Genomic DNA, 22983 nt, shown 5'->3' with positions numbered 1-22983 from the left:
AGGAAGTTTGGGGTGGGGCCTGAGTCTCAGCATTTCTAGAAACGTTCCCAAGTGATAATAATGCTGTTGGTCCACGGATCATATTTTAAGAATCAGGTTCATGAGGAAGATGGGTTTCAAGAGGATAGATAAAAAAAATTCTACTGCACAGACACCAAAAAAATACAAAAACTGGCAAGCAGCCATTACATTTGTTAATTAGATGGCCTTAGTGAGAGTAGTTTCAGTGGAGCGATGAGGGGAAAGCTAAATGATGTACATATTCAGAAATAAATGTGAAGTAAGGGGGTAGGGACAGGAAGTAAAATGGAGTGCTTTTGTGTTTACTCTGGCGTACTAGGAGATGCTTAATCATAAGCTGAAGGGAAGAAACCAGTGAAGAGAGTGTGGACAGAAAGGGGCCACACACCAAACCTGACAAGCTCAGGGCAGGTCTGCGAGGCAGCCTTGTAACCTCACAGACCTACAGTAACCACAGAGGATGGTCTAAAATGAAAATTTATTAACCAAAAGCAGTTTATGGCAGGTAGTCATGTCCTAGGCTACAATCTTCCTTGACCAAAGTCAATCTTTCCCGTAACTGAACCTGTCTGTTGTCTTGTGGAATCTATGATGACGTGCCTTTGAAATGTCAACTTTCCTTTTTCTGGACGCCTCAGTGAACAACCACCGCACCAGAGTGGAGGCCACAAACCCCTCATTGCTGCTGTTATTATGCTAATTGTTGACAGTTAACCACCTTGTACCCACCAATGTAAAAAATGTATGTCTATCCCAGAGGTTCCCCCTACCCTCATCCCACTCCCCTTTCTCCTGCCCCCTTAATCTATCACCAGTGGATTTCACGTAACCCGCTTACTGTCTTCTTGTTTGGTTATAATGTATTAAGAGAGGTGCAAACTGCCATTCTTCAGAGCATTTCCTCAATCTGTTGAGGTTTTGATCCTTGAGACAACTGTCATTAGTTTGGCCCAAATAAACTCACAAAAATTCTCTACTGGTTTAAATATTTCTTATGTTGACAAGAGAAAGCCCGAACACAAAAGAAAGAGGATGGGATCGTTTTGGAATGACAGAGAGATTCCTCTCCCTTTAAATTGCAGGATAAAGATAAGCTTTGGTCTGAAAGCATAAAGGTTTAAAGAGAAAAGAGGAAGAGTTGAAGAAGTTACTCCTAGTTTCCAGACCAGGAAGCCAGAGGACCTGGGGAGGGTGAGACCCAGGTTTGAAGTATGCACAGGGGCATGGGTGATGAAAAAGCACTGCAGGCACAGCTAAGGCTGGGCTCCTACTTGGCTGTGTGATTTTGTTCATCTACATCCAGTAGTCAAGGCAGAAGCTTAGAGAAGGCGCTCTGAGTAACAGAGCGAGACTGATGCATTTAGAAAAGAGAGGAGGCAAAGGACCAAAATCCTGAAGAAGTCAGAATAAGTATAATGAGGAAAAAGAAAGGAGAGAAGGTAGGAAGAGCTATGGATTTGTTTCTCCTGAAACCCTAAGTACTTGTTAACGGAACAACTAGAGACATTGCTGAGTTTCATTATTAGGGGAAGATTCTATTCTAGTTAAATTTGTTGAAAATTATATTGTTAAATACCATCCCCAAGCTTAAATATTAAATACTCAACAAACCTGCTTGTAGGTTTAACATTCAAAGTGATAAACAGATTTAACAGATTCCAGATGTTTCTTTACCAATAAAAGCAATACCAAAAAATTTCAGTAAATTTATACTTTGAATGGCTCCTTGCCTGAAGGGCTGGTATGCTAGTCTAGTCCCTGAAGGGCTGGTATGCTAGTCTAGTCCCTGATCCCTACTGCTCAAATAAAAATTGGCCAAAAGATAATAGAGTGCTCCAAGCACATCCAGATGAAAAGTTTATATACACTAAGAACACTGAATTTTTAAACAGACAATGATTTCACACTGACATCCCATCTGACTGGCAGCTATAATTTGCATTGTAATTCAACTTAGGCTGTGCAGTGATTTTCCTTTAAGTATAATTATCCTTTTCACCACAGTACAAGTTTTTAAGACTCTTAGAGGTTTTTTTTTTAACATAAAACTAACCTGAGACTTAAACTATAGTGAAGCTAATATATCTGACCAAAAGTACTAGTGATTTGGGAAGTTTTTTGTACTTAAAATAAGTGGTCATAAGATAATCATGAAAATTTATAAATAAGACATAAAAACTCTATTTTCCCTTAGAAATTCTGTACTTCTCCTGATCTCCTCATTTTTCTTTTATTTCTCTTTGTAGGTAGGAGAGAAGATGAAGAAGGGAGAGGAGAAGATGTGAGTATTGAAATTTGGGAAAGAAAATACTTACAAATAGATGTTTGGTGTTTATTAAGGCCAGTTTTGCCAAATAAGCTCATTGAGTACTTCAGCTTTGCTAAATTATAAGTTCTATTTATTACAGCATCTATAAATATTTGAAATTATATTAAGGCCAAAAAGATAAAGTTGAGGATTTTAGAAAACATTTAAACAACAAATATTTGATTAATTTATATTAAAATTCAAAATATATTTTTGTCATACTATAAACCTAATTCATAGTTCTTAAAAATCAGAAAACACTTCTTCTGAATGAAAGAGAGAGAGAGCACATATCCTTGATTATACTCATGTTTGAGCATCATGAGATGCTCATCCCCATTTATGTACAAGCATATACATAAACACCAAACTCTTCAATTAACAGTGTCCCAAGTTAATCTACTATATTAAATTATTCAAAGTGATTACTTGTCAGGTGAACGTTGTTGGGAAACAACATTCTAAGTACCATTTCTGAATGCAAAAGTTATCAGTGGAAACTTCTGGGAATTACTTTTCTGGTTACATAGAGGAAAAAAATTAAGGGAGCTAAGCAATGACAACATGGGTATACTTTTTAAGTTTTTTATATGAGGTTGACAAATATAACATGTTGTTTATCTGTAGTTAGATCTATCTTATCCCCAAATGTAGGCCATTCAAAGAAAACAAATACTATTACTTCTTAAAGCAATATTAATTAAAATATATATCATAAAGTTGTAATAACAGAATCATAAAGAAGTTTTTCAATTAAGTTGAATCTCAGGGGGACAAAATGTTGAGTTAAAAACTCAACAGCTCTTTATCATCAGACACTTGCTGAAATTTCTTTTATGACACCACTGAGATTAGGAGGGGTATATAGCATAAGTCAGACCTGAAGAGGTTTTTAAGAGTATTTATGCTCACACACTTTCTTAACTGGTTTTGAAAAATTTTACTCACCTAAATCTGAAGACATCTTTTTTATTCTCCACAATTACTCTACTGTTCTTGTTGATATTAAACAAATACAACCTTCACATCTAGCTAGTACACTGCTTGCCCCATATATAAAAACTTACAGATTTTAAAGAAGAGATCAGAGAGAAATGAAGCAGAATTTGACTCATAGGACCATTGCTGTAATTACTTTAAAACTGGTCTATTTTCTTTTAGCCCTCCAGATGAGCTAATTTAGCGCAACTGGTACATATATCAAACATTATAAAGGTAGTATTTAAAAACGTGTTAACTGGTGTGGCTTAGTGGATTGAGTACCAGCCTGGGAACCAAGGGGACCCTGGTTCAATTCCCTGGTTCAATACCCAGTCAGGGTGCACATCTCGGTTGTGGGTCACGTCCCCAGTAGGGGGCGTGCAAGAGGCAACCACGCATTGATGTTTCTCTCCTCCTTCCTTTGCCCTCTCAAAAAATAAACAAATAAAATCTTCAAAAAAAAAGTTAATTAGAGGACTCAATCTCACTTTAAAATAAAGCATAAAAAGACACATACTCTGATACCTAGAAGTACAATAACTCACCTGCGGCTACCCAATTTCTTCTCTTCTCCAGCTGATTTAACACTTGCACTTGGGTCCTTTTTTAACTTTTTTGCAACTCTTTCTCTCATCAGGCTCTTTTCATCACCATCAATATTTTCATCATGCTCTGCATCTTCAAATTCTCCATCCTGTAGAAATTGAAATGGAGTATTTGCCGGGTGTTCCATCTCCCCTTTCACTTTCCGAGGTCCATCTCAGACTTGCGTTGCACCCTAGGCCAGATTTAGTTTTTGTTTTGTTTTGTTATGAGTTAGTAAGGGCCTGAAGAATGTGCTACAGGCGGGAATACCCCTGTTATCTGCTCCAGGTGAACTATGTAAATGTGAGATACCCCAGTCAACGTTTGCTCCATTCACACCCAGCCCCTCTGTGCAGCAAACAGCTCCTTTTGTATCACCAGCATCCCGACCTTAACCAGGGATTAATTCAAGTAGAAGAGGTGAAGGTGGGACAGCTGAGATTTCTTCCCATAATCTGAGCCACAGGTGGCAAACACAAGGCCCACGGGCCAAATCTGGCCCTCCATCTTGTTTTATCTGGCAGGCACCTTGTTTGTACCCCCTGGCAGTGCTGAGCTCTTGCTTAACTGTGAAGGAGTAATTACATTTATATGGTCCTAAAACTACATTCGGCCCTTTGAGAGCAACTGCGAGGCTGATGTGGCCCCTGGAGAAAATGAGTTTGACACTGCTTATCTAAGTCATAGCCATTACTCCTCTTCTCAAAACCCTCCAATGGATCCCCAAGTCATTCAAGATCCTATGCAATCTGTACCTCCCTGACATAATCACCTACAACTCCATCCCAACAATACTAGCCAACTTTGGAGTTGCTGTTCTCTCCAGCCTTAAACATTCTTATTCCATATATCTGTGCGGCTTGCTCTTTAATCTCCTTCAGATCTCTGCTCAAATGTTACCCTCTCCATGATACTTACCTTAATCACCCTATTAAAATGGCAGAACTACCCATCCACCTCCAGTACTACATTCCTCTTCCTTGTTTTCTCCCCAAAGCATTTATAACCCATCTGAAAAACTACACATTTTAATTAGTTATGTGTTTATTGTCTATCTCCCATAACTGTAGGAGGCACTCTATGAGGGCCAATATTCTGGACTATTTTACTTACTGCCATATCTTCATGTTCCAGAAGAGTTCCCAGCGAAAACAGAGAGAGGGAGTGGAGAGAGAAAGGAGGAGGAAGAAAGTAAGGGGAGGAAACAACAGAGGGAAGATGCTACTCCAAGTGCATCTTTTTCTCTTGTGTTTCTCTGAAGCAAGATTCTTAATTGAGGTCTGGAACTTTTGAGCAGTGGTCCTCGAAGTCTGCTCCTCAGACTACATTAAGAGGGGACCCAAAAAACCCTGAACTGCCTTCTGGAGGGCAGGCCCCTTGTAGCACAGGCTTCTCCCTTTAGATGACTGTTCTAGGACACCCATCTGTATCAGGGACCAGTTGGCATTGTTGTAACAGGCTGCGTTCAGCTTCAGTGAATTTTTTTTAAAGACTCTTTCAATAAGTTTGCCCATTTCATGATGGGTGATTTATAAGGGCACCTGCCTACATTGTGCTGAGTGGTCAGCAGTTTTTGACCAAAAACAGTATGACCCCTTGCCCTACCCTCCCTATTCACTGGATCTCACCCTGAGCAATGTTCTTTTGTGTCCCCAGAAGAAAAAAGTCCTCAAAGGGAAATGTTTTGCTGATGTGGAAGAGGTGAATCAAAAAAATGGCAGAAGCACTAAAAGGCATCAAAATTGACAAGTTCAAACACTGTTTTGAGTCGTGGAAATAAGTCTTAATAGGTATATTGCCTCAAATGGAGAGTACTTTGAAGGTGACTGAAGTTTAAACATGTAAAAATAAATACACAATTTTTAAAAAATAAATTTTGGGGTTTTTTTGGGTCCCCCCTTGTATAACATAGTTATACATTTACATATACATAGTTTACATTTTCTCTGTTGTTGAGAAAATGTAAAATCCTCCCAGTCTTTCCAAACCAAATCTCTAGGAATAGAAATTGTGAATGTTTTCAGTGAAATGTTTAAGAAATTCTTTAGCCCTAAAAGTTGATAACCACTAGGTTTTCCATGCTTAGTCCTCAGGAGATCTAAAAAAAATCCTGGCAAATTCATTAAATTTTGTTTGTGTTTGTAGTATATTCTCTGGAAAGAAGATTTACAGTTTAAGTGATTGCAAAGGATCTGGAACACAAAGCAGGTTCAAGACCACACACTATCCTCAGATGACCTCACCCCCACCAGGCTGTAAGAACAGATCTATACTTTTACATTGGGCCTTGATCCAACTATCTTCCGACCCAACTATCTTCTAACTTCCTGTTTTAATATGGGTCGGAATTATGTACATGGGCGTCTCCAAGTTCTCTGAATCTCAAAATGTACATAATTAACCACGTTATTTTTCATCTTTCTCCCCACCTCAAGCCTACTCTTTCTTGTGATTGTCCCAGACTCGACTTTCTCCCTCACCTCATAATATCCTATCAGTCTCCTCTTAGACTATATATCTTTCAGGTCTCTTTCCCACGTCACAGCTGCAGTTTTATATCACACTGTCCTCTTGTGATAGCTGCCCAAGAGGTCTCCTTGATTCCAGTCTATTTCTTCTAATTTGTCTTCTACAATATTGCCAACAGTGACCTTCCTAAAATGTAAGGTTGACCATAGCACTCTTTTTTTTAACTAACACCCTTTCAGCTGCTCCTCATTACTTTTGAATTTAAACTCCTCACCATGGCCTACAAGCGCTCTCATATTTGGCCTCACCTACCTCTCCAACCTCACCCCCTCACTCCTGTCATGACCCTCCAGTCACACCCATCTGCGTTCAGCTCCAGGCGCACACCAAGCTCTCTCCTGCTTCCGAGTCTTTTGTGCATGTGGTTTCTTCTACCTCCAACACTCTTCCTCTCTGCTGTTCACATAAGGCAGGTTCCTTCTCAAACGTGAACCTCAGCTTGTACTTTCTAAATAAGGTATAATCTCTCCTTGTTACCATGCTTTATGCTGTTCTCCACGCTAAAGGAACTCTGCCCTTTACCATGTTCTTTCTTTGATCTAGTCGATGCCCAATTCTTCTACACTATACAACACAATCATCTCTTTCAGGAAGGTTTTCTTGAGTAGGTTAGATATTCCTCCTTTCTCTGCTACACATAGAAAGAACCCCCTCTTTTGACTGTGGCAATCGATGTCAAGCTGTGTTCATTCGTAGGAAGTTATGTACTTCCTGCTGAACTACACGATGCACACAGATCAGTGGGTTTTTACATAAAGTGACAAATGGCTGACTTGAAAAACTTGGTCACTTATATATAAAGGAAATTCTGCCTCCTGTTTTATCAGATTTAAACCAGTACTACTGATGAAGAAAGAGCACTACAGTCATGAAACAGAATCTCCTGAAGTGTGTGTAAAGAAGGAATGCTGACTACTATAAATGACTGACCCAAGCATTTCTCTTACATCACGAAGGGCACACAGGCAGCAACATGCCACCTTTCCACATAATGAAATAAAACCAAGCCATCTGAATTTGGAGTATTCAAGTAATGTTATATCATAGGGAGAAAAGACAGGCTAGAAACTTCATATATAAGATTCCACACACAGAGACATGCGCTTCAAAGAAAATATTATATCAAAATAAGTGACGAATTTTTCAAAATTTTCAGATTTTCTCAAAATTTTATAACTGTAAAAGTTATATATATGTATATGTATATATATATAGCCTTATAAGAAAAACAATTGAATTTTTTAAGATTTTGAATTTTCTTTAAATGGTTCAAACTATATTTGTATTAAAATACTCACATCATCTAAATCTGCTGCATCACCTTTTTCACTGCAAAAAAATAAGAAAAACAATAAATTTTAGCTTCAAAATGAAACTAATAAAATTGTTCAATAACCCCCAAATTTAGAATATTTTGCTGGACGAATACTTCAAAAATGTATTTTAATACAGGAATTTCAGAATGGCATTCTAGAGTAAATGGAAACATACTAAAAATGAATCATCTTTTAAATGGAATAAGAGGTACTCCATTACTACATATACAAAATCAATAGAATTAAAAGAAAAAAATGCAAGCAATAACCAACAATGCTATTTTTATGAACAGAGGGCAAGTGAAAAAACTTTCTTCCACTGGTTTGATGTACTCTGGCTGGTGAAAACAAACCCTTCAAATGCAATGATGTTAAGAAGACCGTTTTGGAACAGAATTTCCGAAAATGAGCTAACCGTAGTACAACAGTATTTTAGTCTCCCTTTGAAACACTGGCTGAAAATATCATGTGCAATTATAAGGAACAGCCAGATATCCTCCCTTCTGAAAGAGGAGAAACAAAGATAGTAAGGTAATTTTCTGTTAACTCCAGAAAATATGTAAGAAATAATACTCAAAGGACTGGCCAAAACTGAGGTGACTTTCACAAAACCCTTCAATTCTGCTTTATCAATCATACCAAATGAGACAAAAAATGCTTCAAGAGAAAAGTTGGCAATGTAACTTTGAATTAAACATAAAAACATTAAAGCAAAGTTTCCTACTCTGCAAACTATCCCAAGACTTAAAAGTTTAACAATTAATTTCAATTTAATTAGTTGGACTCAGGCAGATAGCAAGAAGAGTGAGCGATAGTGCTTCTCTCCACTGTGGTAGAACTTCTACCCACCACCATTGAAAAAAGGCTTTAACTTTTGGCCGGGTTGAAAAAGTTTGACATGTGAGAAACAGCTATTTACTCACAAAGGAAGTTGTAAATTATCTGAGCCAGAAAATAAGAACTTTGGATCACACTAGCACCATACTAACCTTTCAACAACTGGAACAGAACTGAGATGTGGGTCATCCTTCAGCAAGTCATGACTGCTTTTGCTTTTCCCCTTCATGCTCTAGAAAGGAATGCAGACATCATCATGAGTCGGGGAAAACCAGTCTTCCAAAAGGACGATTAACAAATTTACATGAAATCTAGGACTGATATAACATGGTTAGCAAAAGAAATGTGTTCCTGAAAAGTTCAGTATACAGTAAAGCTTTATAAATAAGAATCTTACTCCCCTATTGACTGAAAATATTATATTAGAAACACCTTTTTTGTTTTTTAAATTTAATCTTCATTGTATTTTTCTATTACCATTTAGTCCCCTTATATTCCCCTCCCCGCAGCAATTACCACACTCTTTTCCATGTCCTTGGGACCCTTTTGCTTTTTGCTCAGTCCTTCCACCCCCAACCTTCCCTCCCACACTAGCTGTCAGCCTGCTCTCCATCTGTGACTCTGTCTCTGTTTTGCATGATAGTTCAGTTTGTTCATTAGATTCCACATATGAGAGCAATCCTATGGTATTTGTCTTTCTCTGACTTGCTTACTTCACTTAGCAAAATGTTCTCCAGGTCCATCCATACTATTGCAAAGGGTAAAATTTTCTTCTTTTTTATGGCACATTGTGTAAATGTCCCATAGTTGTTTTATCCACTCATCTACTGATGGACACGTGGGCTGCTTCCATGTCTTGGCAATTGTAAATAACGCTTCAATGAGCATGGGGGTGCTTATGTTCTTTCAAATTAGTGTTTTGAGTTTCTTCAGATATATTCCCAGAAGTGGGATCTCTGGTTCAAAAGATAGATGCATTTTTAATTTGTAAAAAGCAGTATCTCCATACTGCTTTTCACAGTGTCTGCACCAGTCTGAATTACCACAAAAAAATGCACTAGGGTTCTCTTTTCTCCATGTCTTCGTCAGCACTTGTTGTTTGTTGATTTATTGACGATAGCCATTTTGACAAGTGTGAGATGGTATCTCATTGTGGTTTTAATGGGCATCTCTCTGATGATTAGTGACATTGAGCATCTTTTCAGATGTCTGCTGGCCATCTGTATGTCCTCTCTGGAGAAGTGTCTGTTCAGGTTCAATTAATTTTTTAATTGGGTTGTTTGGGGTTTTTCGGTGTTGAGTTTTGTATATACTTATAAATTTTGGATATTAACCCCCTATCAGATGTGTCAGCAAATATGTTCTCCCATTCTGTAGGTTGTCTTTTTATTTCATTGATTTCCTTTGCTGTGCAAAAGTTTTAGGTTTGATGTAGTCCCATTTGTTTAATTTTTCTTTTGCTTCCCTAGCCCGGGGAGATAACATCCAATAAAAAGTTACTATGAGTAATGTCTGAGATTTTCCTGTCTTTCTAGGATTTTTGTGGTTTCAGGTCTAACATTTAAGCTTTTGATTTATTCTAAATTTATCTTGTGTGTGGTGTAAGAAGGTGGTCTCGTTTCATTTTTCAGCACTTATCTGTCCAATTTTCCCAATACCATTTACTGGATAAACTATCTTTAGCTCATTGTATGTGCTTGCTTCCTCTATCGAATATTAACGGACTATAAAGGTGTGGGTTTATTTCTGGTCTCTCTATCTGTTCCATTGATCTATGTGTCTGTTTTTATGCCAGTACCATGCTGTTTTGATTACTATGGCCTTGTAGCATAGCTTGATATTAGGATTGCTATTGCTATGTGTGGCCTTTTGTGGTTCCATATAAATTTTTGAAATATTTGTTCTAGTTCTGTGAAATATGTCATTGGAATCTTGATAGAAATTGCATTGAATCTATAGATTGCTTTGGGTAGTATGGACATTTTAATGATATTAATTCTTCTTATCATTAAACATGGTATGTCCTTCCACTTATTTGTGTCTTCTTCAATTTCTTTCTTCAGTGTTTCATAATTTTCCATGTCCTGGTTAGGTTTATTCCTAGGCATTTTATTCTATTTGAAGCAATTATGAATCAGATTGTTTTCTTAATTTCCCTTTCTGTTAGTTCGTTATTGGCATATAAAAATGCAACTGATTTCTGGATGTTAATTTTGTATCCTGCTATTTTGCTGAATTCATTTATCAGTTCTAGTAGTTTCTCGGTGGAATTTTTGGGGTTCCCCATGTACAATATTATGTCATTGCAAATAAAGAGAGTTTTACTTCTTCCTTTCCAATTTAGATGCCTTTTATTTCTTCTTCTTCTCTGATTGCTGTGGCTAGAACTTCCAGTACCATGTTGAATTAAGAGAGGTGAAAGTGGATATCTCTGTTTTGTTCCCAATCTTAAGAGGAATGCTTGTAGTTTTTGCCTGTTGAGTATGATGCTGACAGGGGTTTGTCATATATGGCCTTTATTATATTTAGGTATGTTCCCTCTGTTCCCACCTTGCTGAGAGTTTTCACCATAAATGAGGGCTGGATTTTATCAAATGCTTTTTCTGCTTCTAGTGATATGATCATGTAGTTTTTAATAATAAGATCACTGGGTATGATCTTTTTTATGCATTTCTGTATTTGGCTTGCTAGTATTTTGTTGAGGATTTTAGCATCTATGTTCATCAGGGATATCAGCCTATAATTTTCTTTCTTTGTAGTGTTTTTATCTGGTATTGGAATTAGGATAAAAACTGGCCTGGGAAAATGAGTTTGGACCCCTTGCATTTTACGAAATAGTTTGAGAAAAAGAGGTATTAGTTCTTCTCAGAGTGTTTGTTAAAATTCACCCGTGAAGCCATCTGGTCTAGGGCTTTTGTTTGTTGGGAGTTTTTTTTATTACTGCTTCAATTTCATTAGGTACAATCCATCTACTCAGATTTTCCGATTTTCCTGATTTATTTTTGGAAGACTATGTCTCTAGGAATTTATCCATTTCATCCAGGTTGTCCAGTTTGTTGGCATACAATTGTTCATATTTTTCCTATAATCCTTTGTATTTCTTTGGAGTCAGTTGTTATTTTTCCTCTTTCATTTCTGATTTTATTTATTTGGGTCCTTTCTCTTTTGTTTTTTCTTGATGAGTCTAGTTTAAAGGTTTGTCAATCTTTTAAAAGAAACATCTCTTGGATTCATTGATCTTTTGTATCATTTTATTATAGATCCTATTTTGTTTATTTCTGCTCTGATCTTTATAATTTCCTTTCTTCTACTCACTTTGGGCTTTGTTTGTTTTTCTTTTTCAAGTTACTGTTAGTGTCAAATTAGATTGTTTATTTGAGCTCTTTCTTTTTTTCTTCCTTCCTTCCTTTTTTTTTGAGATAGGCTATGAATTTCCTTCTTAGGACTGTTTTCCCAATGTCCCACAGATTTTGGATTGCTGTGTCCTCATTTTCAATTGTTTCAAGGTATCTTTTGATTTCTTCGTTGTTCTCATTATTCACCCATTCATTGTTTAATAACATGTTAATTCATCTTCCATGTATTTGGTGATTTTCAGAGTTCTTGGGATTGATTTCTAGTTTCATAGCATTGTGATCAGAGAAGATGCTTGATATAATTTCAATCTTAAATTTATTGAGACTTGTTTTGTGTCCTCACATGTGGTCTCTCCTAGAAAATGTTTCACGTGCACTTGAAAAGTATGTATATTCTGCTGCTTTGGGATGAAATGCTCATTTGATGTTGTGTGTTGTTTAAGGACACTATCTTCTTATTGATTTTCTGCCTGGAAGATTTATCCATTAAAGTCAATGGGGTGTTAAAACCCCAACTATAACTGTATTTCTGTCGGTCTCTCCCTTTATGTCCACCAAGATTTGTTTTACATAATTAGGTGCTCCTATGTTGGGTGCATAAATGTTCACTAGGATTATACAGCAGATGTAAGTGTTGCTACCTCAGGTTTTGCTTTCTCTTTTCCATTTGCATGAAACCTTTTTTTCAACCCTTTACTTTTAGTATCTTTTGATCTGAGGTGGGTTCTTGGATGTAACATATATACATATATATGGGTCTTATTTTCTTATCCATTCAGTTACCGTCTCTCTTTTGGTGGGAACATTTAAGCCACTGACATTTAAGGTGATTATTGACAGATACATATGTAGTGCCATTGTATTGTTAGATTGTTTTCCTTTTGTTTTTTTTTTCTTCTTAAACCAAGCCCTTTAACAATTTATTGTAGTACTGGTTTGATGTTAAACTCCTTTAGCTTTTTCTTGTGTGGGAAGGTCCTTATTTCTTCTCCAATTTTAAATGATAGCCTCACTTGGTAAAGTAGCCGCGGTTGTAGGTCCTTGCTTTTAATCACCTTTAATATTTCATGCCACTCTCTTCTGAGCTAAAATGTTTCTGTTGAGTAATCAGATGCCAGTGTAATTGGTGCTCCCTTGTGGGTAACTACCTGCTTTTCTCTTGTGGCTTTTAGGATTCTCTCCTTGTCTTTAAGCCTTGTCATTTTGGTGTAGACCTTCTTTAGGTCCAACTTGTTTGGGACTCTGAGCTGCCTGGACTTGTGTGACATTTTCCTTTGCCAGGTTAGGTAAATTTTCGGTCACTATTTCTTCAAGTAGGTACTTGATCCCTTGCTTGCTCTCTTCTCCTTCCGGCATTCCATCATGCAGATCCTGTTACACTTCATGGTGTCCAAAATATTTCTTTAGCTCTCCTCATTTTTTTAAATTCTTTTTTCCTGTTGTTGCTCTACCTGGGTACTTTTTTTCTACCTTGTCTTCCAAAATACTGACTTGATCCTCTGCTTTATCTAACCCAATGTTTATTCCTTCCAGTGTATTATGTATTTCAGATATTGCATCTTATTTCTGACTGGTTCTTTTTTATGGTTTCTATGTCTTTTTTCATGCTGTTGAGTATCCTTATAATCATTACTCTAAACTATATCTGATGACTTGCCTGCTTCTATATCATCTAGTTTTCCTGGAGAATTCTCTTGTTCTTTCATTTGGAGTCTATTCCTTTGTCTTCCCATTTTGGCTGCTTCTTTGTATTTTCTGTCTTAGTCATTAAACTGATCAATTGTTTGTCTAATTAAACTGTAAACAGCAGCCAGGCTTAAGGGTGAGGCAGAGTAATTCCTGCAGGTGGGGGTATTGCTTCCCCCAGGCTGATGCCATTCAGAGAAGTGCTCTGCCTAAGGACATGGTTCCTGCAGTATGGGGAATGATGCTGCACGGGGATCCTGGCAGCTGTTTCTTCAGGTCTCTCCCCAGAGCCACCAATCCCAGACTCTTCTCAAGTGTCTCTAGTCCACTCTGCCCTTCCTTTGCTGGATCCCAGGGTAAGTGGCTACAAACAAGATTTTGTGCGTTAGCCCTTTAAGAGGCTCTCTGCATCTCCAGCAGTTTCTCCCTGGCAGACAAAAACCCCCAGCTTTTCACAGTTGGATGTTATCTGGGTTCCTTTCTGGCTCTGATGATGTAGCTTGGGGTTTAGACCCCACACATCTCAGGGGGAGCCCTCCAGCTGCTGAAATATCCCTCTGGAACTTCAGCTGCCACTGTGGGAGCTCAGCCAGCCCTCTTACACCTCTGTACTCCCTACCAGTCTGGCTGTGGTACTTCTGTGTCTCTGTGGTTAGAAGGCTTCTCTCCAATCTGTGTTCAGTTGGTTATTCAGGATGATTTCTCTACAGTTTAGTTGTAATTCCAGATTGGTCCTGGGAGGAAATTTATGTAGCTTTCACTCACTCTTCTGCCATCTTGGATCTCTAGAAATATCTTTTTCTTTCAAAAAGTGATATATCCTTGAAAATAAGTATGGACTCTTATTTCCAAATGCTAAATCCTCATTATGATTTACATACAGGTAAACAAATTAACTTTTGGCCCATATATTAAAGCTTGAAAGATAAATCACAAGAGTTATTTGAAATAAATGTACACTATTATCCTTCAAATATACTCTTTATACTACAGAGAATCTCTTCTAAAATGTACCCAAGCAATCAGATGAGTGCACCTGTGAGGTGCTATTTAACGAAGAGGAAATGCATGTGGAAGAGGCTCTCAGTGACCAGACATGTATCAAATGTTTTAATGTCAAAGGTCATGTTCTCAATAAATTTGTATTTTACTAGAGAAACAAGGTGTAGAAAGAGATAAAAAGTATTACTATAAAATAACTACTACTACTACTACTACTACTATTTTTAACTATATACTTTGTGCCTGGTAATGTGCTACAGTACAGTATTCCTACCCCTCATTTCCTCCCCTCCCCAAATGAAAATATGTAAAGTGGGCACTTAATATATATATATATATATATATATATATATATATTTAAAATATATAAAACTAGCCACAGTTTACAGATGGAAAATTCGACTGAGTTTATGTAACTTACTAGATAGAGGTCACAACACTAGTCACTATTACAGGATCTACGATTTAAATCTAGGTCGGTCTCACAAGAGATACCAAAATGTAAAGGTATCTATTTTTTCCCTAGAGACCCCTAAGGACCCAGAATACAGACCAGATTTCAGAGCTGCAGACCATCCTACAGACTTCCCCACCACAGGGTGAAGAACCTTCAAACTCACCCTCTTCCCCTCAACCAATCAAGTAATAGTGAACAATAAGAGGTTTGAGTTAAGGAAGAAAGAATGATTTCTATTTACTTTGAAAGAAAATTTTACTTTGAAAAGTTCATTACAAAGTATGTTAATTGAAATTTTAAAACATTAGATACAAAGACATGAAACTATCTCCTTCCCTTAAGCCTCATTCACTCCTTTTAACAATTTTGAGGGCAGCCTACTAAATTTGGTAGGTATTACCTTGAGGCAAATGTATGCCTTCTGAAATATATTTTCATTATTAAAAGAAGAGGTTTAACTTTTGTTTTAACATGAAATTCTCCATATTTTAAGTCTAATTAATTAAAACATATTTATAGTCTAGTTTCACAAAACAAATCTCCCAATTAATCTAAAGATGCTATTCATCTGTAGTTTTAGAAGGTTATAATCTGAATTATGTAATTATCTGTATTTCTAAATCTATAACCTTACATAAACCAAAGAGTGATGAAAAAGCAAAATATCAACTAATTATTTGATGTCTGTCCAACTTTGAAAACTGAAAAATAACTTCAAAAATCAGAGAGTGGTATAGTAGAAAGAATACAGGACAAAAACAAAGAGAGTAGTGGGGCCGAATGAGTTTTCAAACCTAATATTCAGTAATTCTATGAGTTTTAGCCTGAAATTTATCCCATCTAGGAAAACAGAATGGCCTCATCAGACCTCAGAACCCTTGCCTACAAATGGAACTAATTATAATAGCAGCCTTGCCTACTTTACAAAAGGAAACTAAATGAGATATGTGCAAAATTGTACAAGTAAACATAAAATGACCTAAAACAGAATAGAACTTGAACATCCTGTATTCATGCTTTCCTTCCCTAAGATTGGTTCCTCCTGCACCTCCAACAGTAAACGTTTACCTTTATCTACTCTAAGAAATATTCCCTGTCTAATTTCCCCACGGGGCTCCCTCATGGAGTTGCAATCACAAACACCACAGCCAGAGGTGGCCTCGGCCTCCAGTCCAGCCTCTTAGTAGCTGGCAAAGGTAGGGTAAGAGATTCTCCCTACAGCCTCTAGAAGGAAGCAAGCCTGGCCAACACCTCGATTTCTAGCCCAGTAAAATCTGTTTGGGACTTCTGACCTTCATAACTGTAAAATACTCAATTTGTTTTGCTTCAAGCCACCAAATTCATGGTAATTTGTGATAGTAGAAATATGAAATTAATACAAATACAGTAACATCTTTTTAGAATTAGTTAAATATAAACAACTATAAAGATAAGTAAATTAAAGTTTCATGTAACTTAATGGGGCAAATACTTCATAAATATTTTAAAACTTCTGACAACCTCTGTGCAAATGGCCTGGAAGCATGCTCCATGCTAGGCCCACCCCTAGCTCTCAACTGTTGGGGAAAATTTAGTTTCAGGCTCTGGCCAGGTAACTCAGCTGGCTGGAGTGCTGTCCCAACACGCCAGGGTTGTGGTTCCATCCCGTCAGGTCAGGGCACATACAAGAAGCAACCAAGGAATGCTTAAAGGAACAACAAATCAATGCTTCTCTCTTCTCTCTCTCCCTCAAATTAGTTTAAACAAATTAATTTCACGGAATAAATGAGAATAGGGCAAAATATTTCCACTTTATTCTTGAAAATGGCTTATTTGTTTATCAACATAACTTTTTCTGAATGCAAAAATGCAGACCTTCATAACTGGATTTGAAGTAAAAACGTTAACATCTCGTGAAGTGAGAGAAGTGTAGTGGGTCACTATTGTGAATGTGGCGCAGTTGAACCCTCATTTTAAACTCTAGTTACTGAGAGGCTTTTAAAATGGTCCACTGTTTAGCTTGCCTCATGAAAACTACTTGTCTAGTTGTCAGCTTTCATTTGAAAATATTTTATGACATTTGTATTTAAGTTATACATATAGATTCAGGAGTAAACTTTGAATCTACACAGACACTTGAAAGAAGTATTATTTAAGAAAGTGACATGCAGGGAGGGAATCTTCCAGACAACCACCTTTCAGATATCTGCAGCCTAGCGTCACATTTTCACTTCGTTCTCGCTCCCCCACAGCATATCCCGTTCCCCAAGCAGTCCCTGGGTAAGACAGCTTCTGGTGGCAGGCCTGCCTCCCCACGACCCTCCAAGCTTCTGAGTGTGTGTAGTCTGTCACATTTTCACACATCCTTCTTACATGTGTTCAGAACTAAACACGATGTACACATGGGAGCCCCCAAATGCAAACAAACAAACAAACAAAAAAGTTAAATTCCTTAATCTAGAGACTTTACTCTCAATAACTCAACTATGGCTTACAGGCTATTAGGTCTGATACCTATTCAGCTGATTTCATTAAACTAAAGTATAGAGTTTACAGGTACTCCTATTAAATTTCAATTTACTATTTCAAATAATCAGGCACAGATTGACAACAAAGCACTCTTTGGGCAGAAGTATTCAATCAGCTATAAATCCACCTGACTGTACTATCTCCCAGATCACATTTCCCCATGCTGTCCACAAGAATATCATGACAGGCTCTGACAATGTGCTTTCCTGAACTCAAGATATGTTATTATGACACCCCCTATCATGCAATCCTATCAAGAAGGAAATGAAGTCAGTCTGGAAAGTCACTTAACCAGAGTCTTAGTTTCCTCTTCTATAAAGAAAGGAAGTTGGACTAGATCCCTTTGAGCTATAAAATTCTATTATTCTAAAAGAGATCTCTATCAGGTAGTAGAAAGATACCGAAATAAATAATGGAGGAAAGCTAACCCACGTGGGAGAGGCGCCTTGTCATGAATAAATGAGTGGGGTGAAGCAGTGTCTGTAACCCCACACTGATAATCCATAAGCCAGAGGGGACTCTATCTCATTTCTCCTTTCACATAGGTGAAGCCCCAGTTCAGGCTTTACCAATTACTAGCTTGTGATGCAGACTGGTTCTGGAATAAAGCTTAACACTGGAGTCACTGAGAAAAGAAACCTGATAAGCAAATGAATAATGAAACAATTATTTTTGAGTCCTCTAGAAATATTTAATTTCATGCAAACCACTACAACTGCAAATTGTTCTGAGTCACTGTAAAAGACACTTGACTCTTTCTAGTTATTACATACATTTAAAAACAGTGTGGTTAAACTTTAAAAAATATATATTCTATCAGTCATCCTTGTCCAACAGTCAAGTCAGCCTTCCCTTTCCTTACCAAGGTTTCATTTGAAGAGTGCTCCTGGTCTGAAGAACAGGACAAAAGCAAAATAAACAAAATGCACTTCCAGGTCAATTCTCTCTTGAATTTATCTCATGTGCTCTGGAGAAATTTTCTTTCCTCTATACCAGTAAATGTCAATGACTTTTTTGTTGTGGTTCTATTTTGTCAAGCTAAATTTATCTATGACTCCATTATATAAACAGACAAAACAGCTGAGCCCTGTAGGCCACAGATTCTGCACAGCGTGCCAAGACCTACTTACATGTGGAGGACGGGTTGTGATGGGTCCTGGTGTACAGGTGTACGCTCATGCTCTCCCAGGCTGCTCAAGCCACTACCTAGGACCCCGAGGGAGAGCTCAGGAAAGGCTCTAGGCCAGTTACACCGAGCTTATGGCTTTCTACCCCGGAAAGCTGAACTGCTGGGGAAGTTTCTCCCCAGCCTTCTAGATCGCTTAAGCATGAGGGTATCAGCCTCTGCATAATAGTTATGATCATATTAGAGTTTGTTTGATACTCTTTAGCTCTCTGAAAATAAGTTACAAATTATAACCTAGAGTACATTGTTTACTTTAAAGACATTTAACTTTCAGAAACATTTTCAAGATTGTATAATATATCAGTGTAAGGATATCCACAGCCTAAATTCCACCACTCTAAATGGTACATACTATTTCCATGTAACAAAGAGAAAAACTGAAGATCAGGGAGGCTAGGTTATCCAAGGTCACCAAGTACCAGTGGAAAGTAAAGTGTGAATGGAAGTTTGTGTGACCCCCAATTCATGCTATTTCTCCTCCAGCACACTCTCACTCAGACATGACACAAAGTTCACCACCAGGGAGCCCACAGCCGGGAGCTCCACGCATAATAAGGCAGAAAGAAAAGGGTGCGATGTTTCAGTACTAAACAGTGAGAAAACAGTCATATGTTTCTTATGTAATAAAGCAAAAAGAATGTTTTAAAAAAGAAAATGTGAAGATCACAAGAAAGGCAAAGGTTATTAGATTAGAAAAAGAAAAGACTACAAAAGAGTGGAAAATACATTTAGAAAAGATGTTATTTTAGGTGTTGAAAATAAATATGACTGTGACATGCAAAAGTGAGATAGGACACTTCAGGCAGGGAAAGGAACTCAAAGACACACACACACACACACACACACACACACACGGAAAACACAAGGCACTTACATAAAACAGTGAACAGTTCAGATCTGCCAACGCAGGGTTTCTTGCATTTCCCTGACAAGAATTACAGGGAATTCAACAAAAGCACAGCTTCCCAGGTCTCCTCCATTGTCAACTCTGATTAAATAGGTCTGAGATGGGTCTAAGAATTTAATTTTTAAAAAAATTCTATAAGTGGTTCTTATCAGCAGGGAAGTTGAAGCAGTATTATGCTGAAAGGCAGAGTTGGCAAAGGGGAGTCATGAAAGCAGAAGCTTGAAACAACAGGCCAAAGAATTTGGCCTTATTACTATGGTCAGCAGAGCGCAACTGTAACATCTTAACGAGGCTTCAGGAAGACTGCTCCGAGTGATGAGTGGAAGGGAAGGAAGAGAAAGGAGAGGGGAGACCAGTCTGCAGACTATGGCGGCAGCCAAGGCCAGAGGTAATGAAGGCCCGAACAAGGGGAGCAGCAAAAGAAATTAAAGGGAGAAAGAGATTTGTGGTACATCATGGATGATAAATTAGTAGAACAGTAGCTAACTGGTTATAGAGAGTAAAAATAAGAAAAAAAGTCAGGACTGAATCTAAAATACTTTAGAGGATGTTGATACTAGGGAATAGAAAGAAAAGTCATAGGGCAGAGAGAAATTTGAGGAGAAACTATAATGAATTAAGCCTCTTAAGCCTCAGGAAAGGCTCTAGGCCAGTTACACCGAGCTTATGGCTTTCTACCCCGGAAAGCTGAACTGCTGGGGAAGTTTCTCCCCAGCCTTCTAGATCGCTTAAGCATGAGGGTATCAGCCTCTGCATAATAGTTATGATCATATTAGAGTTTGTTTGATACTCTTTAGCTCTCTGAAAATAAGTTACAAATTATAACCTAGAGCCAGGGCTTGAGCAACTGGTGGGCTTTTCAGAGAGCTGTCCAGTAGGTAGCTAAACAAAGAAGAGTAAGCCAGCTGGGAGACACGGATTTGAAATACTGCCATTTGGGACTACATGGATGGACCTTGAGAATATTATGCTAAGTGAAATAAGTCAGGCAGAAGAAGCTAAGCACCCTACATGAGATATAAAACTGCAACTTGTAGACACAGACAACGGTATGGTGGTTACTGGGGAAAGGGGGGAGGGGGCGGTAAAGGGAGAAGGTATGTGGTGATGGAAGATGATTTGACTTTGGGTGGTGGGCACACAATGTAATATACATATCATGTATCATAGAAATCTACACTTGAAACCTGTATGATCCTATTAACTAATGTCACCCCAATAAATTTAGTTAAAAATATGAGTAATCGCCCTGGCTGGTGTAGCTCAGTGGATTGAGCGCAGGCTGCAAACCAAAGTGTCACAGGTTCGATTCCCAGTCAGGGTACATGCCTGGGTTGCAGGCCATGACCCCCAGCAATCGCACATTGATGTTTCTCTCTCTCTTTCTCCTTCTCTTCCCTCTCTAAAAATAAATTAATTAAATCTTGAAAAAATTATGAGTAATCCAAGCAAGAGATACAGATTTGAGAGTCAAAAACGAAACTATGATAATTTTCACAGAGCCCACCCTATTAAAGAGTCAGATGAGAAATACGATGACACCATACTAGGGTTATACTGCTCATCTGCTCAGGGACCAAAGGGTGCAGTTTTCTTGGCAAAGAGAAAAGCATTGACTTAGTCTTTCTACAGTTAGAAGTGCTTTTCAGGTTTAAGAACAAGCATAAAGAGCAAGCTGGCATTATTTACGGTGGTATCCCCTCACATATCAACCTTATGGCAAGCACAAATTGCTTTTGGAGTATCAAGTTTACTATATTCAGTATAAGGTAAACATATCTTTTTTAAAACTTTGTGCAACAGTAAGCAGCAGAAGGAAGATGGCTTTCAACATTTAATACATGCTGTTGTTACAAATAGGAAAAAAACTGAACTAATTTCTTAGTAAAGTCAGCCTCAAAGTAATTGTGAACAAAACTTACTTTAGACCAGATACTTAATTCAACAAAAAAAATACTGACAGAAAAATCCCCTTCTCCTGCTCTTGATCTCCAAGGCTGCTTATCACACAGAATCCAAGACCCTGTGGGAGTTAGGGAAGGGCGGGGACCAATCGCACTGGACTACCTTCCACCCCACAATGCTGTGCTACCAGTGAAATTTCTCACAAGCCTTTTAGATGGCTTGCAATTGAACTAGGCAGCTTCTGCACCATTCAAAATCACATCACAGACTTAAAAAGCTATAGAACCCTAACTTCAAATTTCTGATTCCACCATGTCCTAAGTACATGGTCTTGGACAAGCAACATAACCTCTCTGAGTATTGGCTTCTTCATTCACAAAATTTGTGTATCTCATGGTTGTTATAAAATAAATATTTGGCATAGGTAGCAGATAAGAAAATAAATTAATACAATGAAGTGTAATAAATGCTTTTGAAGGCCAGAGACAGACTATCCCTGAAAGAAATGAGGCTCAGCCTGGGTAGGAATTGGTTGGGAAAGGGAGGTAGAGGTAATCAGGAGATGACAGAACAGCTGAATCTTTCTTTTCTTTTTTTTCTGAACAGCTGAATCTTTTTTTATTTTTTAATTGTTGTTCAAGTACAGTTTTCTGCCTTTTCCCCGCCAGCCCTCCCCACCACTCCAGCCCTCCCCCATTTTCACCCCCCACTTGTTGTTGTCCATGTGTCCTTTATGATTGTTCCTGTAAACCTTTCACCCTTTTCCCCCATTATCCCCTCCCCTCTCCCTTCTGACCACTGTCAGCCTGTTCTCAATTTCAATGTTTTTGGCTATATGAACAGCTGAATCTTAAAGGAAAAACAAAAATTAGCCACATAAAGGAGAGAGCACACTCCAAGCACAAGGAAGAATCAGAGGTGGGAGGGCTGGGAGGAGGCATGAGGATGCAGGAAACTTGACATCCTTAGAAAACATCAGTGAAAGGAAAGCCAGGCAATTTCCAGATTTAACATTTGCAGTTTTGTCCATTTACAAATACACCCACAGGATCGTGACACATAACTCTTTCATCTTAACGAGGCACAAATTTGAACCATGAATAATGTAAGACTAGTGCACTGACATCTAACGAAGATGGCTTTATTGGGGTGACAGCAATATCGGTGATACTGACGAGGAATAGGGAAGGACGTTTTCATGTAAAGATGAATTTAATTTTGACAGCTGAAGTAGAGATACCTCCTAAAGGCAAATCAGAATGAAAAGAGCCCAGATAAAATATTCAGCTTTGTCACCTCTTTCAGAATATTAGTATGCAGGTGATAACTGAATCACAGTATCAATATTTCATTCAAGAATACTGAAGTCAGCAAGAAAAATAATTCTGACCAGAATATT

General features: G+C 37.9%; 1 protein-coding gene across 1 annotated transcript in view; it reads right to left on the bottom strand.

Annotated features, from left to right (window-relative positions):
- CWC27 (CWC27 spliceosome associated cyclophilin) overlaps positions 1–22983 on the bottom strand; it is a 171724-nt gene that overhangs the window by 129043 nt on the left and 19698 nt on the right. Inside the window, exons 8-10 of the mRNA XM_028528674.2 lie at positions 8730–8809; positions 7723–7753; positions 3856–4004 (exon numbers count right to left, since the gene is read on the bottom strand). Of these exons, the coding sequence (XP_028384475.1) occupies positions 3856–4004; positions 7723–7753; positions 8730–8809 (260 nt within the window). The remainder of the gene's footprint in view (positions 1–3855; positions 4005–7722; positions 7754–8729; positions 8810–22983) is intronic.

The sequence above is a fragment of the Phyllostomus discolor genome, chromosome 3 (assembly GCF_004126475.2).
Source record: "Phyllostomus discolor isolate MPI-MPIP mPhyDis1 chromosome 3, mPhyDis1.pri.v3, whole genome shotgun sequence".
Taxonomy (NCBI): domain Eukaryota; kingdom Metazoa; phylum Chordata; class Mammalia; order Chiroptera; family Phyllostomidae; genus Phyllostomus; species Phyllostomus discolor.
Note: the sequence above shows the minus strand (reverse complement) of the source record. Positions and strands in the feature narration are given on the sequence as shown.